This window comes from Myotis myotis, unplaced genomic scaffold (assembly GCF_014108235.1).
Source record: "Myotis myotis isolate mMyoMyo1 unplaced genomic scaffold, mMyoMyo1.p scaffold_m19_p_15, whole genome shotgun sequence".
NCBI classification, from domain to species: domain Eukaryota; kingdom Metazoa; phylum Chordata; class Mammalia; order Chiroptera; family Vespertilionidae; genus Myotis; species Myotis myotis.
In genome coordinates, this window is record NW_023416319.1 from 26,696,503 (window position 1) to 26,711,526 (window position 15,024).

General features: G+C 35.9%; 1 protein-coding gene across 3 annotated transcripts in view; it reads right to left on the minus strand.

The window, feature by feature from the left end:
• The window catches only part of PTEN (phosphatase and tensin homolog), an 87,699-nt gene extending 73,441 nt beyond the window's left edge, over window positions 1-14,258 (minus strand). For 2 of the 3 annotated variants that reach the window (XM_036336712.1, XM_036336710.1), the window contains exon 1: window positions 13,803-14,258. In XM_036336712.1, the coding sequence (XP_036192605.1) occupies window positions 13,803-13,881 (79 nt within the window). In that variant the 5' untranslated portion in view covers window positions 13,882-14,258. Of the gene's footprint in view, window positions 1-7,751; window positions 7,802-8,672; window positions 8,780-13,802 lie in introns of those variants that run through there. The other variant, XM_036336713.1, reaches the window with a different exon arrangement.
• Window positions 14,259-15,024: the final 766 nt, after the last annotated feature.

Consider the following 15,024-nt stretch of genomic DNA (forward strand, 5'->3'; position numbering starts at 1 on the left):
CAGTATTTTAATCTGGATAAGAACAATATGAACTAGAAATACTTGTGGATTTTAAAATATGAAGGCATACACAATGGCATTCATTACTATATTGGTGAAGTCAAATTACTGATTTTGTAACTGCCTTGTTCTAATATTGAAAATATGATTCATATTCTCACTGAAGGTATTTTTATCATTGTATCAAGTTTATAATCACTTGAATAAGTGGTTCTCAAAATATCTGAAATTACATATACCAAAACGCTAGTTAAAATTCCTGTTTTAAAATTTAATAATATGCAATTTTAAAATATAACAGATATGAGTTAGTCTATATTTCTTGGTTTAAAAAGATAAAACTCAATTTTAATCAGCCGCCTATAACTGCTTATTTCTGAAGAGATACCATTTTAGTATGAATCCAATTCTTGTAATTGGGGGGGGGGAAAGCACAATTACTAATAATGGCTGGTTGTGGAATCTTCGTATTCAAAGGAGAACATACTAAAAATCTTAGAAAATAATTATGCTGAAATGTAAAAGAAAAAAAATTAAGCGGTCAACTTTTTCAACCAGTAAACAAACTTAAAAAAAACACATTTAACATACAGAAAGACAAAAATACTAATAGATGGGATGGATAGAAAAGGAAACAAGGAAAAGGAGCTCTTTAACACCACACCCTTTATATACTATTAAGTAGATAGGTAAAGACTTTTAAACTTTTAATATTAAAATAAAAATCTCAGCTACATGTGTGCCTCTCTTAATGTAAGATATGTAATTTATGTACATATTATCCATCTATCCAAAAAGGTATCATTCTTTTCATGGCCTACAATTCAGGCCTAAACAAACGCTATAAACTGATGTTAGTAAAACAATCCACTTTCATCAGACATTAATTTCAAATTGGCAACGTGTTTCTTATACAAAAAATAGAGGCCCCAGAAATGAAGTTGCATTTGAAAACATAAATTCAAAATCATATCTAAACTGAAATATTATATCTGATCATATCAATCATGTGGTATGAAAACAAACTTCTCAATAAAAAAACAATGTTAACGATAAATAAAACAAAGTAGATTAATCAGATCTTATTATGCCTGATATGCAAGTTTAAAGACTTGGCAATACCAAGTGCCTGGGAGTAAAAAGAAATTAAGTACAGAAACAAATTTTGTAGTGGCTCAAAATGCAACAGTAAAATTTTAAATGGGGAAACTCATTTACTAGCATACAGACAAAAACTGAGTTGTAGGAAAATAAAAAGAACCTGAAAAATATTTAAAGCAAATCTTCAAGGAATACTTAAGCCAGTTGCCTGGTTAAGTTTTATAATAATAAATTCCTATATATAAAACTGTTAAGAAAACTACAGTTTAAAACTATCATAGCCTTGTAACCCTTAATATCAAATTAAAATATGTTTCAACTTAAATATCAAAACAATCTTATAAAAGTAAATGAATAAAAGACAAACTTTCATTATATGATCATTAGTTCCCAACCAGTATCTTTGTATTTTAGTAGAAAAATGTAAAAAGCAGCATAACCATTGTTTCATTTTTGTAAAAGTTTAAAATTTTGACATTAGTCTTTAAAACTCATAATTAATAGATAATTCCAAAAATAGAAGTGTCAAAACCACTTATATCACTAGATTTTCCTAACTTTTCCCTATATATAAGTAACAGATGGCAAGCCTTAGTTCTTGGACACTGCACAATAATCACAATCTGTGTGACCTTTTCAGTATTAAAAAGAATCCAAAACAACCTTAATAATGAGTACCTTAGTTATTTTACAATATTACAAATAACCTTGATTACCTTGGACAAAACCTAGATATGCAAGACTGTACACTTTCAGTGACTAAATTATTTTTTATACAGATTTCCTACAACTAATCTATGAAAACTATTCAGATATCAGATTGCTTCTCGACTGTTCAAAAAACATATTTGCATGCACTCACCAAAATAAATATTTTTGCCTTCAGTGTTTAACATCAAGAAGGTATATACCACATCTAGATCAAAATTTCCTTGTTTAAAAATTGAAACAATTTTTCTTCATTTGGAAAATGTTACTCTAACAAGTAATTTTGTTTTAAAAAGAAAAGAATTTGTTTCTTCCTCAATATTTTTCATTCTAACTACATGAATTAATAAATTCACTGAGAATTATCATTTGCCTGGCCAGTGTGGCTCAATGGTTGAGCATCTACCTATGAACCATCAGGTCATTGTTTGATCTGGGTCAAGCCCAGACTGCAGGCTTGATCCCCAGTAGGGGGCATGCAGGAGACAGCAGATCAATGATTCTCTCATCATTGATGTTTCTGTCTCATCTCCCTCTCCCTTCCTCTCTCTGAAATCAATAAAAACCTATTTTTTTAAAAAAAGAATTATCATTTAACTAATATAGTTAAAATTATTACCCTTTTTAAATTTTTTAATAGTACTAGACACAAATAGTACTGGACATAACATTCAATTTTTGACCACAAAAATTAATATTGATCATAAATGCAAATAGACAGCAAACCTTCATCAGTTAATATCACCAATTACTGAGGTAACTATGCAACTATAAATTATATCACTCAAAATATGCTCCAGGGAACAGTAACATCATGAGTCATACCCTTTTCTCTTTAAAGACAGAAAAGCAATAGATTATAACTACTTTAGTATAAAATGATGTGATATAGTTTATCCAAAAAACTTCTATATCCACTTTAGTTCCAAATTTTATTTCATCTCACTTAAGTAAAATATGCTTAAATTTTAAATATGCAATAATTTCCCTATAAGTAAAGCTTCAAGGCTAACACTTCAGCTGTCTCTTTTTTTGTGTAAGATTTTTTTTTTTTTCATGTAAGTTCTTTGGTGAATCTCTTCCCATCCCTCCCAGATTATGATTTTATGGATCAAAATCATGAAAATCTTTCTTAATATTTAGAAAGATATTGGCCCTCTGAAATCCACTCTGAAAAAAAAAGAGAATAGCAAATATATATATATATCTATATATAGATATATATATATATATATACATACACACACACACACACACACATATGTATAATTAGCCAATGCTGGAAACAAGTTTAATGTATAACTACAGGGAAATAAATATTTTTGATGACTTCACCATTTAAAAATCATTACTTCAGGCAATTATGAGGTGCTTTGGAAGTTGTTCAAACACACATCCTTTAAGTTCACTAGGATACATTACATTTTAAAATAGATACAATTGAACATAACAAGAAGCTATGGAAGCATGAAGTTGCAGAGAAATAGTACAATGGGTAAATTTGTTTTAAATTCTCTTTAATTATATTTTCATAAAAGAAATTTTAAGTACAGTAAGCAAATGGAGCTTTTTATTCATATGCTGGAATACCATAAGCTAATCATGTAGCTTGATATGAAAAAACTTAAAATATTTATCAGTATCTCTGAATATCTCTTGTAATTTCAAAAAGAATCATAACAGTCAAAAACTTAAATTTCATAAGAATTTTTATAATAGGCCTTGACACTTTACTCTGCTTAGGCAAAATAAATTGTAAAATCAAGCAAACAAAAAAAAACAACATAGCAAACCATCTATTCCTAGAACACTTTCGTAATTATGTTTGCCCTAAAAACAAAACAAAGCAAAAATATTTTGAGAATCCACTAAGTTACTCCCTTGGCATCTTATCTGAACTATTCTAAGACTCTGTCCTGAACTTTTCCAAAAACTTCAGATTAATGCAAGTTTTTAATTTAGATAAAGCACTTTAACTCAACAGGCTGAGAGAAAATTTAGGGTCTAGAAAAGAATGTAGTCCTAAATGGTTTGGCTCAGTGGATAGAGCGTCGGCCTGCGGACTGAAAGGTCCCAGGTTCGATTCCGGCCAAGGGCATGTACCTTGGTTGCGGGCACATCCCCAGTAGGAGGTGTGCAGGAGGCAGCTGATCGATGTTTCTCTCCCATCGATGTTTCTAGCTCTCTATCCCTCTCCCTTCCTCTCTGTAAAAAAAATCAATAAAATATATTTTTTTAAAAAAAGAAAAGAATGTAGTACATGCATCAGCGAGTCTTAGAGTCAACCTTACTTTATCTGGAAAGAGATGAGAAGCTTTTATAACTTGTCAAATTTTGGCATTTTACATCAATGATTTAATTTCACTATATCTGACTGTAACAAAAGCAGCTTTAGAATAAAGGAAAGTTTAAGTTTAAAGAATGCATTAAACAATAACAAAAAACAAGTATACTAGGAGCAAAACAACAACTACATAATTAAAGAAAACAAGTAAAGGATTACTTTAAAAACTACTGGCAATATAAAGAAGTTAATGCTTTTTTTAAGTGAAGCATACCCATCTTGTTAGAGCAGTTCTATGAAGCATCCTTACAGTGCATTACACTTATACATGTTTATGGAAAATATCTTCAGCCTTTTTTCTAACAGAATTTGTAAGAAACAATTTCACAATCAGCCTAATAACACATGAGCCTTCTTCAAATAAATCTTTTTTTATTAGCAGAGATATCTTTTGTGGACAAAGTTCTTATTATAAAGAATACTGGTCTAGCAGCAGTCAGAAAACCTAGATAGTAAAAGCCTAATAACTCCATCAATTATTATCAATTTGACCTTAAATACTACAACCTAAGGGCAAAGATACTTTTATTGAATATTATATTTCTTATATACCAGACACTTTATACCTTTAAACCAGGGTTTCTCAACCACAGCAGTATTGGCAATTTGGGCCAGATAAAATTCTTTGTTGTGGGAGAGACTGTTCTGTGCATTGTAAGATGTTGAGCAGCATCCCTGGCCTCTACCTACTGATGCCAATAGCATCTAGCTCCCCTGATCCCACCCCACCCCCCGCACACACACACACCTCCCAGCTATGGCCACCAAAAATGTCTAGACATTGACAAATGCCCAGACAAGGTGGAAGGGGGTGATCACCCCTAGTTTCCAATTTCTGAAAACATCTATTCTACACTTCCAATAAGCCTAGAAATCCACCCCACATATTAAGGATTTTTACCACAATCTTTAGAGACCTGGAAACTAGGGTTCAGTAAGGCTTAGTGTATCTTTTAATACACAACTGATAAAGTGATTAAGTAAGGATTCAAGCTAGACTTTAGGTCCGGACTGATTCCCAAATCTATTCTTCCACCCCACTATACTGCCTTTCTAAGCACACTGCCTCATCTACAAAATCAGGATAATATTTATCATGCTGAACTAGGGGTTAGAGATTTAAAGAGATAATATATGTGTAAATTCTATTAACCTAAAGGAAGTAACACATCAAGAATTTGGTTAACAGATCATCATGAAATACAGTGGTTCACAAAGTGTGATCCCGGCCACCAGCATCAGCATCACTTGTGAACTTGTTAGAGATAAATTCTCAGGCCCCAACCCAGACCTAATAAATCACAAACTCTGGAGGTGGCACAAGTAAGCTATGGTTTAACAAGCCCTCCAGGTTATTCTGATACTCCTAAAGTTTGAGAACTACAGATGTAACAGAATCAGAAAAGTACTGCACCAAGTGCCCCAAAACGCTGCATCCTTCTTTGCACTCAATCTTCTACCAGCTTTTAACAAATTACTGATTCTACTAGAGCTACAATTCCTATACTATAAAAGAAAAGAGGAAAGAAAGTAATGCTTACCCTATTTCTTAGGTTGCCTCTTTTTTCCTTTGCCAAATCAAACAAGCTGATAACCAGCTTTTAAGAAAAGGCATTGTTGTCCTGGCCAGGTAGCTCAGTTGTTTAAAGCATCATCTAGATATGCCAAGGTTGCAGGTTTGATCCCCAGTCAGGGGACATACAAGAGTCAACCAATGGATGCTTGAATGAGTAAAATAACAAATTCATGTCTCTCTCTCTCTCAATCTACCCAAATAAATAAATAAATAAATACATAAATACATAAATAAATAGGCTTTGTTGATTAAAAAAAAAAAACCTAAACAAATATAAGACAGGGTACATGCTAGCTAATTCTGTTATATCAATTAAAAAGAAAAATATCCGCCCAGCTGGTGTGGTTCAGTGGATTGAGTGTCGTCCCATGGACCAAGAGGTCCCAGGTTCGATTCCCAGTCAGGGCACGTGTCCAGGTTGTGGACTTGATCCCCAGTAGGGGGCATGGAGGAGGCAGCCAATGGATGTGTCTCTGTCATCCATGTTTTTTTTTTGAAATATATTTTATTGATTTTTTAGAGAGAAAGGGAGAGGGACAGAGAGTTAGAAACATCGATGAGAGAGAAACATCGATCAGCTGCCTCCTGCACACCTCCCACTGGGGATGTGCCCGCAACCAAGGTACATGCCCTTGACAGGAATCAAACCCGGGACCCTTCAGTCCGCAGGCCGATGCTCTATCCACTGAGCCAAACCAGTCAGGGAGTCATCCATGTTTCTATCTCTCTCGCCCTCTCTATCTAAAAATCAATAAAAACATATTAAAAAAAAAAAAGAAAAAAAAGAAAAAGAAAAAGATCCTTCTGGCTCAGATCTTCATTTTTCATGTTTCTAAATAATTAAATAGCCCTAACCGGTTTGGCTCAGTGGATAGAGTGTCGGCCTGCGGACTGAAAGGTCCCAAGTTCGATTCCGGTCAAGGGCATGTACCTTGGTTGCGGTCACATCCCCAGTTGGGGGTGTGCAGGAGGCAGCTGATCGATGTTTCTCACTTATCAATGTTTCTAACTCTCTATCCCAGTCCCTTCCTCTCTGTGAATAATCAATAAAATATATTTTTTTTAAAAATAATAATTAAATAAAAATGTTACATTTCATAACACAGATAAATTAAGCCTGGCAAAGCACTGTTTTCACTTTACTAAAACAAACAACAACAACCGAAAAAAAAAAAAAAAAAAAGAAAAGCCCAGGAAAGACTGAGTAATTTATAAATATGCATTTGAAAAATAAATACCTAAAAATCCAGCTCAGTAATATCCCCCAAATTTCATTTAAAAGTAGAAAAAGTTTTCAGTTCTATTTAATCTCCAATCAGTTCAGAGTAATTAGAACACTCAAAGATTCTCACTTATTCATGAGAACAAAATCATTTTAAATAGAAAAAAATTGCATACATTTTGAAGCAGTTGTTTGCATCTTTGAATATGCATGCTATATTTATAAATAATTTTAAGAATACATCTGATTTGAATACTTAATTCAAATCACAATGCATTTCCTAAAATCTTAAATAATTGCATCCTCTTTAAAAGATCAGAAATATTAAACATATAAAAATAGCAGAATGAGAGAACCTTATTGTATTTTAGCCTGAAAATTTACAAAAATCAATAAAGTTCAAAACTATTCTGAAGGGCTTTCAAAATACTAAATCAACTTTAAGTTTTGGATGGTGATTTAAAGCAAAACATCAGTCCATGTAGCATTAAAGAGAGACACAAAGTGAGAAAATGTTTTAGACAACTAAATTTTCCTATAAGATGTCAAAATGCACAGTTCAATTCTACGACCTAGATTTGGACCAAAATATAGCCAGTTTTTACAACACATAAAATGTTAAAAATCACATAATCAGATAGTTAAATATATAATTACATTAGTCAGGGCACCAATCATTTTGCAATGCCAAACAAATAAGCAAAATAACCCTGATAATCAAGTGCTTCATATTGAGGTACTGTGATACAGCTGGGAAACCAGAATAGGCAAAGGGGAGAAAAAATTATTTTTATGGATACGTAATAGTCTTTACTAGGCAGATCTCAAGCTTATTCAATCTTCTCCATACCTGGTAAGAATAAATGAAGGAAAAAAATGCTTTAGCTCTTTCTTCCAATTTCTGGGGCCTAAAATTATATTGGGAATCTTGACTAAATGTGAAAATGGTACACAATAATACAATAGTTTAAAACTAAATTTAAATTCCTATGCTGTATTAATGCACTGCCAGATTAAGTGTAAACTGTATTGTAATAAATGTAACTGGCATTCAAAGTTGCAGAACTCCCCCAAAATCTGAACTTAAAAAGAAATGCTAAGAAATATACCTTTTCTGATTAACAGTTTAGATAACTCTTGTATCATATGTTTTCCTCCATTTGAGGCAGAGATTACTCTTTGTGAATAAAAATATACTTTAACTGATCTTCTTTTACACTAAAAAAAATTTAATGTCATAACATTTTTATCCTAAAACTTCCACTTTAGTGTGCCAGCAAATACTTTTTGATTAGCATAATTAAGTTGTTTGGTCAACAGTATGAATAAGCAGAGATTTATATTCTATTTATGATGAAACAGCAAAATTACAGACATGTTACATATATATACACATATATTCAAAGCTCCTAAAGGAATATTCCCTATTTTAAAAAGTACTCAGAGCTTGAATCAATTAATATTCTAACATATCCAAAACAGAAGAAATTCAGCTATGATCACTGCTCCTCCCATTAGTGAAAATACAAATAATTTCTAATATATGGATAATCTGAAATTATAATTTTGAAGAAAAGCAGATATCAATTAAGTACTTACAATGTGGCCGGTACAATGCTAAGTGAATGACTTGCATTATCTCATTTATTACTGAAGAAAAACTTTATGTGACTAGCTACCATCATCCCTATTTTACAAATTAAGAGGCTTAAGTAACCTACTCAAAGTCATCCAGACACTAAGGGACAGAGACAGGATTCCAACACAAGGCAGGCTGGCTCCAGAGTTTATACTGCCATCATAAAATCTAAAATGAAACAATGTACACAAATTGTGTAAATAAAACCACTACTCAATGTTTTAATGTAATTTAAAATAGATTTAACCTTATTTGAAAATTCTAAAACAATATCTACCAAGGTAATCTCTTCTTTAAAGAGAAAATAAATTTTTAAGAAATATTATGGTAATTTGTTAACTGTATTTATTTACCTGTATATACAGAATATTCACACACTTAAAAATTAGATACACTGTCCATATAGATTCACTCTTCATATTTTTGGACAGTGAATCTAACTTGTAAGTGTTTAAAAATTCTGTGTACAAGTTAAGTATTTATTCTTTTGCTGACAGGTTCAGCCATCTGTCAATATTCTCAACACCAAGTGTAATCCTAGTAATCTGAAGATACCCACCCATCTCTTAACTGCCAACTATTGCAAATGAAAAGTATCTGCCTTAACTATACTGGAATTAAGACTTCCCATCCAAAATTATTTCACCCCCTAAATTATGTTTATTCTTTTTATGTTAATATTTTTCCAACAACCTTATTTTTATGCTTGTGCAAATTATATTAAAAGAACCAACTTGCTAATATCTGTAACCAATGAAAAATTTTTGAAAAAGTAGGGGATAAACAGTCAAATCCAATACACGAATTTCACCTTTCCTGACAAATCAAAGCATTTTACATTAGTAAGTGCATATATTCAATACTTCCAAAGAGACTTATAATTCACAGACCAAAATACTTTTGACCATCTAGCAAAGAAGGCATGTGGCTGCATGTGGCTTATATGAAAGAATTATGATATCAATTTACTCAATAAATCCTTACCAACTTAAGTCTGACCTCAACATTACTGATATCCTTGATAGCAACTGCACTAATTTCAAAACTAACAGATAAAAAGCAACTGTAAAACAGAACTAGGTATTTACTAAAATCATTACTGACCCCAATCTCACAAGGTGATACAAATGTCCTAAATCACTATCCTTAGAACAAATCCTAACACCTCCCTTAATGAATTCAGTCCACAAAAGAATTCTATGACTATACTTAAAATCAAGTTTATCTAAGAAGGGGGTTGGGGGAAGAGAAAGAATAAGAATGGGGGTTCTATGAAATAGAAAAATTCAGAACTAATGGAGTCTTAAAAAAACAAACATGATACCAAATAAATTTCTTATACTACATTAATAACATATATTCTGGAAGCTAAATCCTTATAGTACAGCCAAGACCTAATATTTCAAATAAGTAAAAAACTGTTATATGCATACACACTTCTAAATCTCTTTACAAACTCCAATTTCACATATAATATTAATATAAAAACATTTCCCATACTTTTGTCTTACTAAAAAGGCTGAGGTAAAAATTTAAAAATAGAATGTTTACTGAGTGTCAATTAACGTTAAAACTTTGTGAATTCATTTTCCCATAATAAAAACTCCTCCATCAAAAGTCACTGAAGTGATTACTTCTTAAGGGCCTTAAAAATTACTTAAAAGTATTAAGCTATCACCAAATGAAAAACAGCAAATGGGGCAAATCTCAAAATAAGAACCCTTGAAAGAAAGAATTGAAGACTTCACTTCCAAAAAGCAAGGAATTTTGCAACATTAAGAGGTTAGTACATTATGTGTGGTTATTAGGAAAAAGTAGGTAAATTGCTCCACACAAAAAATTAAAATAATATCCCCAGCTACCATTCTCATGTTAAAATTCTTAAAGGTAATACACACAAATGCATCTTTCTCTACTATCTTTGGAAAACTGAATTTAAAATTAAGGTGGTTATATCTCATCATATTTTATCTTAGTATTCCTTTAGCATTTTAGTATATCATAAACAATGTTAAGCTGCATTGATGACAACTACTGTGCAAATATTTACAGTAGACAGCAATAAAATTCCTTTTTCCTTATAGTGAATCATATAAACTGTAAGTTACTCAATCCTTTGAGATGCACTTTATTCTTAAATAATCTATATGAAATATAAAGTTTGTCAATTATCACATAGCAATTAGGTGGCCCACTTACGTTGTTTAGGAAAGAAATACAACTTGATACATAACAGTGTAAAATTAAAGTTGTGAGTGGAATCTTTAAAAAAAAACTTCACAATACGGTCATTTTAGTAATCACTAATCTTAAGAGAGAATACAGCTAATTTCAATAGCTACTGTACTCTCTACAAGTGGTTACTATTTGAAAAGACACAAACTTATCAAACAATGAAAATACCAGAAGCCTCAAGTTTTCATGAAATCTAAAGACATTAAATAGTTTATAGACTCATGTTCAGCACTACTTTCCAGACTAACATTAAGAATAAAACCCTGCCAACAAATTATTTTTAGAATAATTCAATTTTGCAAAAATCTTTTACAATTATGGTCTTCAATTTTTCTTTGAGAAATCACTTCATTGTTAATCTTTATCAATTAACATACTCCAATTGCTACTTTCATAAAAGAATTTAACTTTCAACAGGCTAGCTGTTGAAACAGATCCTACAATCTGCCAGAGAAAAGCTTCAATGGCCATTTTAATTCCACACTCCCCCCCCCCCCCCGCCCCCCGCCAAAAATAAACACAAAACACTAAAGTGAAACCAAGCAAACCAAAGTTTTTGTATATCAAAATTATTGGAAGTGGAACTATCAAAAAAAAAGCCCTTCACTGACTTTTTCCTAAGTAATTTTTTTCATATCATCATTTGGCTCAATAAAACCACAACTCTAGAAATTAAATATTAGTCATTTGATGCAATATTTGATACTGCTTTCTATGCATTCCATAACTAAATATGCAGTTTTAGAGAAAGTTTTAGAGAAAATTTCACACATATAGGCACACATGCTCTGAAATGAAAGGAGAAATAGCCAACCACCTCACCACTCACATATAAACACCGGGTAGAACAACTTTAGTTTTATAATCCTAATAATTTTAAATCAAATAGGTAAAGTATAAATAGCATAAACGAACTTTGTGTACCAAAAGGCATTCTAGAAGTTTTTTTGAATGGGCTTTTTTAAAAAGTTAAACAAACATTTAATTAATTTGTTCTTATACATCTAGATGACTGTCAAAGACACACGCATTTGAAATGTTACAAATCAGAAGAGTTTTCCTACAACTAATTATTTCTAGGCAAGTGGGTCAAATTCAGCCTTAATGAAGTTCTTCAATTAATGCAACCTCCAAAATTTCCAATTATCTTTTCAATATTATTTTTAACTTAGAAAACTTAACATTTTGAGTGTTGTAGTGCTATTTTTTCAAGAACTTTCATCATTTCAAAACAAAACTTGGGCAAAATTAGCTGTGCACATTTATGTGAAACTACATATCCAAAAGAATATAACTTCTTCAAATATAAAATGTTTTCTTTAAAAAAAAAAAAAAAAACCTTCCCCATAATATTTAGCAGGACATATACACATTAGTGTCATTCTACCTTAAAGCAAAATGTTTACTGACATTTGCTAAAATCATTTTTACTAAGAATACTCTATTAGGACTTAAGCAGTTACATAATTTTAACTAACTACTGTCCACTGCTACAATTCACACCACCAAATTTTTGGCCTTAATCGAATGTTTCAGTCACCTCAAACCAATAACTTAATTCTGTTTCCTCATGCCTTATACACTGGCCTATCAGTAACTCTCAATCCCTGTGATACTTTCTATTCTTAAAAAAAAAAAAAAAGGAGGGGCTCTATCCCCATCCTTGATCAAAACCAGTTTATTATATCTGAAACTGCAAAGATTACTGCCTTTTGATAACCATTATTGTTCTAAGCACAAAGGCTTAACTTTTAGACAATCAAAACTATACACTACACCGTTAAAATTTCTTGGGTTTCTGCCTTATTCAACAAGCTGACTCAGTAAACTGAACACTGAAAAAAGCTAACATACCTACCATCTGAAGCTGGAGAAATCCACTCTCACCAGCATTTCTGGTTATTAAGTGGTAAATTATACTTGACATCCTACACGAGTCAGGGTAAATTTAAGGGATTCAGAAAGATGTCAGAGGGCCTGAAACCTAAATAAGGTTGAGTAGCAATTCTGGCATCACCATACTTAAATTTCAAGTGAGAACTTAAGTTTAATCTTTGCAATCACCATTTGCTACACACAATCCCTTGAACCTACACATTATTATCTGGGATCAAAAACCACTCAATCTCCATTCTATTAGGTGTAACAAGAGCACTGAATATAAAATGCTACTTGAACTGCAAATTTCATGCTCTATCCTACATCACCCTATCAGGAGAGAATAGGCAAATTTAACAAAGATCTAGGAAGAGCACCTTATGAGGTACATTATGGCACTATTCACCTCAAAGGACAAAACTTCTACACGCAGGTCAAAGTTGCCATTAACTTAGCTTCCACATGCAAACCCCACTTTTGCCCTCCCAGGAGCACCATATAGACTGCAAATGATTCTGCTTCTAAAATTATGCAAATCAGCTCACAGCTCACATTTTTTTCAAAAGAATCTATCAAGGCAACCCAGGAAACTAAGCACAATCACTGCAAGATTCTGATGCAATATGCGTACGTGCAACACTAATTTTCATCTTAATCTGGTCTGATACCCTTGATCTGGGGCCTCCAGCCAAGATTTAATCGAAACATGCTCGACCTCAAAGCGCCTACTTTTCTGTTCATTTCGTGGACCGGCTCCCCAAGCTCCCTCCTCCCTAAGAGCGCACTGTATTCTGCATTAACGGACAATAGCCTTTCGGGAAGAGACCCCGTAGATACATAGACCAAGAAACCAACCGGTGCCTTGACACTTGCAACCAGGCAAGCGTCCCGTCTAGCCGAACACATCCCCAGGTTGAATGCATCCAAAAGAGGCACAATATATATATAGACATTTAAAAAAAAAATCTAGAAATTCGACCGGGGTTCAATGCAATAGTCACCCAAACTATGGCAATGTCTCGCCTCCGTCTACTCCCACGTTCTTAAAGGGAGAGAGGGTGACAGAAAGGCACAGGGGAGCCGCCGCAGAAATGGATACAGGTCAAGTCTAAGTCGAATCCATCCTCTTGGTATCTCCTTTTGTTTCTGCTAACGATCTCCTTGATGATGGCTGTCATGTCTGGGAGCCGGTGGCTGAAGAAGAAGGAGGAGAGAGACGGCAGGAGCGGCTGGTGGCGAGGCTTCTTCTGCAGGATGGAAATGGCTTTGGACTTGGCGGCCGCGGAGGCCCCTCGCTCGGCGGCCGCGGGGCTCTGGACCGCAGCCGGGTAATGGCTGCTGCGGCGGCCGCCGGATGGTTGCAGCGGCGGCGGGGCCTGCTTGTCTTCAGCGGCCAGAGGCCTGGCCGCGGCGGCCGCGGAATGGGGAGAAGACGAACAGTCCTCGGCGCGGCTGCCTCCGCCGGCGGCCTCGGGAGCCCGGGCCGGGGGGGGTGCGGCGGCGGCGGAGGGGAGGCTCAGCACCGGCCCGGGCCCCTGGCTGTGCCGCCGCCGCCGCCGTGTTGGAGGCAGGAGAAGGGGAGAGACCAACTCTCCGGCGTTCCCAGCCCTGGAAATGGTGACGGGCGGCTCCGACCCGCTCCCCGGAGCTGCCGCCGCCGCGGCCGCCGCCGCCGCCTCTGCCCCCCGCTCCAGGAGCGGGAGGTGCCGCCGCGCCTCTGCCGGCTCCCGCCCGAGCCCGCGGCTTCCACCGTCCCTCGCCGAAGCCCAGGAAGAGGCTGCCGCACGGTTAGAAGCGAAGACGGAGAGGAGGCGACGGACGCCGCCGCTGCCGCCGCCGCCGGCCGGCCGGCTCGCCGAGGGCGCTGCCCCCGCGGCTGCTCACGGGCGCTGAGAGGGGCTCTGGGCCGCGGCCGCCGCCGTCTCTCATCTCCTTCGCCTGCGCCCGGCCTCGCCTCTCAGCGGCTCAACTCTCAAACTTCCATCATGGCTGCAGCTTCCGAGAGGGGAGAGCCGAGCGCCGTCGCGCGCCGCGCCGCGCGTGTATCCTGCCGCGGCGCACAAAGAGTCCCGCCACATCACCGCCCGCCGCGGGCCCGCCCCCTCCGCCGCCGCGCCGGGAGCCGGAGCGCCTCGGGAGCCCGGGGGGAGGGGGGGGACGGGCAGCGCCGGGGGAGGGAAGGACGGGGGCAGCGCGGGGTGGTGGGAGGGGGCAGCCCCGGGTGCGAACGCCCAGCCGGCAGGCGCCACTGAGCATGCCCAGCGTGGCCGCCCGGGGCTCGCTCGGGCTGGCTCCGAGGCGCCCGCCAGCAGCGAGGTGCA